This window comes from Sinocyclocheilus grahami, unplaced genomic scaffold (genome assembly GCF_001515645.1).
Source record: "Sinocyclocheilus grahami isolate Dianchi unplaced genomic scaffold, SAMN03320097.WGS_v1.1 scaffold1007.1, whole genome shotgun sequence".
Taxonomy (NCBI): domain Eukaryota; kingdom Metazoa; phylum Chordata; class Actinopteri; order Cypriniformes; family Cyprinidae; genus Sinocyclocheilus; species Sinocyclocheilus grahami.
The window spans coordinates 235,256-237,871 of record NW_015506186.1 but is presented as its reverse complement, the minus strand read 5'-3'; the positions used below and the strand labels follow the sequence as shown (position 1 = coordinate 237,871).

The 2,616-nt window shown below is 48.2% G+C and overlaps 1 protein-coding gene across 1 annotated transcript in view; it reads right to left on the bottom strand.

The window, feature by feature from the left end:
- psmg1 (proteasome (prosome, macropain) assembly chaperone 1) overlaps positions 1–2,616 on the bottom strand; it is a 4,967-nt gene that overhangs the window by 496 nt on the left and 1,855 nt on the right. The window contains exons 2-5 of the mRNA XM_016250796.1: positions 1,720–1,805; positions 1,435–1,592; positions 936–998; positions 651–849 (exon numbers count right to left, since the gene is read on the bottom strand). Coding sequence (XP_016106282.1) covers positions 651–849; positions 936–998; positions 1,435–1,592; positions 1,720–1,805 — 506 coding nt within the window. The remainder of the gene's footprint in view (positions 1–650; positions 850–935; positions 999–1,434; positions 1,593–1,719; positions 1,806–2,616) is intronic.

Sequence of the window (2,616 nt, the reverse complement as noted above, 5' to 3'; positions counted from 1 at the left end):
CACACACACACAGACAGACAGACAGACAGACAGACACACAGACACACAGACACACAGACACACAGACACACACACAGAGACAGACAGTTGAGTTAAGCTTATAATATTTATTTTATTAACAACAGTAACGTGCAAAATGTAATTTTTATGTAGAAAAGGTATATATTGTACTCTTATTAAATGTACGGTTATTCTTCTATAGTCTTATACGGAACTGACCAACAGCTTCAGTGATTGTGTGATTTAGTCGCAAATTGAAGAAAAGCTTGTTTTTCAAAGCACTTTGTGATTTTTCTTACTACATACATACACACACACACACACACCAAAAAAAAGAGCAAACCTCTGTCAAAATCTGATTTCTTGATGATTTGATATTTTATAATAGCCTAGTGATTTTAAAATCGTTATTTTATAATTTCAAAATATAAAGGAAAACGTAGAAATTAATATAATAAGTCACTATGTAGAAGTAGAAATGACTAATAAGCCAATAAGTGCTCCTCTGCTGCCATCTACAGGTTATAATGCTGACGTTTGTTCACCGCAGTATAGTTTGGTCATCCCATTAAATATAACATTCAAATTGGCTCAAAATTCAAACAAGATTTACTCGCACCGGCAGAAAAAATGGTGGCAGAATGCAGTACCTGCCGCAGCCAGTCCGGTGCTGATGTTGGGCTGCTCGAGAGCCGGACTCGCCACGGGGCCCGTGTGCGCGCTGGTCCTCAGAGAGCGCAGGAAGGGCACACTGCTCTCACTCAGGTAGTCTGATGTCTTATATTCGGCTACACTGCAGTCAGAGAGAACGGTCACGGTCAGATCCCTCGTCTGAACGCAGCCCAACACCTGCAGACGAGACGAACACCACACACATGAGCCACCGATGCAGCACGCTCAGACCACTAGCTGCTCTCTCGGTGCGAGCGCTTCACCTTCTCGGTCCACTGGAACTGCTGATCTTCAGCCACGTAACAGGAGCACTGGCACAGCAGCACCTGCATGCATTCAACACACTCAGACCTGGCTTCACAGACACGGCTTAGACCAGAGATCAATTAAGACATTCAAGTCATTTGCCATCTTGAGACAAAACAGAGGCGCTGATATATTTTAAGATCAGTCAGTGCAAGTTTACTTCCGAATGAAACAGCTCAGACTTGCATTTTAGTCTGCTTTTCTGCTCCAGGGACACATATATCCAGAAATAACATTGCAGTAGTCTTAAGCCCTATTCAGACGGGACTAGTTTTTTAATTATTACAGAGGTTGTGTGAGAAAAACACAGACGTGGCAGATTAAAGTCACAAGTACATCTGTGAAATGCCCGAATAGTGTAGGGCTGTCAAAATCTCTGAAGAACTACATTCGAATTTTGTACTTAAATATTATCAATATTCCAATTAAAAGGCATAAACGAATGCCGTTCCTCACAGACGGGCTGTGTTTCTGCTGGTACAGGACGCAGGACGGCTCTCCGGGGCCCGGGGCCGTGTCCGCTCGTCCCGATCCGGGGCTCCGCTCATTCCACAGCGAGACCCACGCGACCGCCGTCCATCCGCCGGAGCGCAGCACATGCGCCGAGACGAACCCTGAAACACAGCGGAGCGGAGTCTGCATTAACCTGCTGAGAGCGGCACACTACTTCCGTTTAATGCTGTGAAGCTGTAAGAAGCGCTATACAGATGACGGGGACTTGACTTGAGTGTGACGGCTCACCGGTGGCATTCGGACCCACAGCGATGATCAGATCTGAACACGGCACAGATCCATCCGTCTGCGAGAGCCAATGAACATCAACAGACCTGAGAGAAAACACAGACACTGCTAGAACCCTGCTTTATACACTGCATCCAGCTCCTATATACACGCTCGCACACTCACAAACACACGCTCGCACACTCACAAACACACGCTCGCACACTCACAAACACACGCTCGCACACTCACAAACACACGCTCGCACACTCACAAACACACGCTCGCACACTCACAAACACACGCTCGCACACTCACAAACACACGCTCGCACACTCACAAACACACGCTCGCACACTCACAAACACACGCTCGCACACTCACAAACACACGCTCGCACACTCACAAACACACGCTCGCACACTCACAAACACACGCTCGCACACTCACAAACACACGCTCGCACACTCACAAACACACGCTCGCACACTCACAAACACACGCTCGCACACTCACAAACACACGCTCGCACACTCACAAACACACGCTCGCACACTCACAAACACACGCTCGCACACTCACAAACACACGCTCGCACACTCACAAACACACGCTCGCACACTCACAAACACACGCTCGCACACTCACAAACACACGCTCGCACACTCACAAACACACGCTCGCACACTCACAAACACACGCTCGCACACTCACAAACACACGCTCGCACACTCACAAACACACGCTCGCACACTCACAAACACACGCTCGCACACTCACAAACACACGCTCGCACACTCACAAACACACGCTCGCACACTCACAAACACACGCTCGCACACTCACAAACACACGCTCGCACACTCACAAACACACGCTCGCACACTCACAAACACACGCTCGCACACCCACAAACAC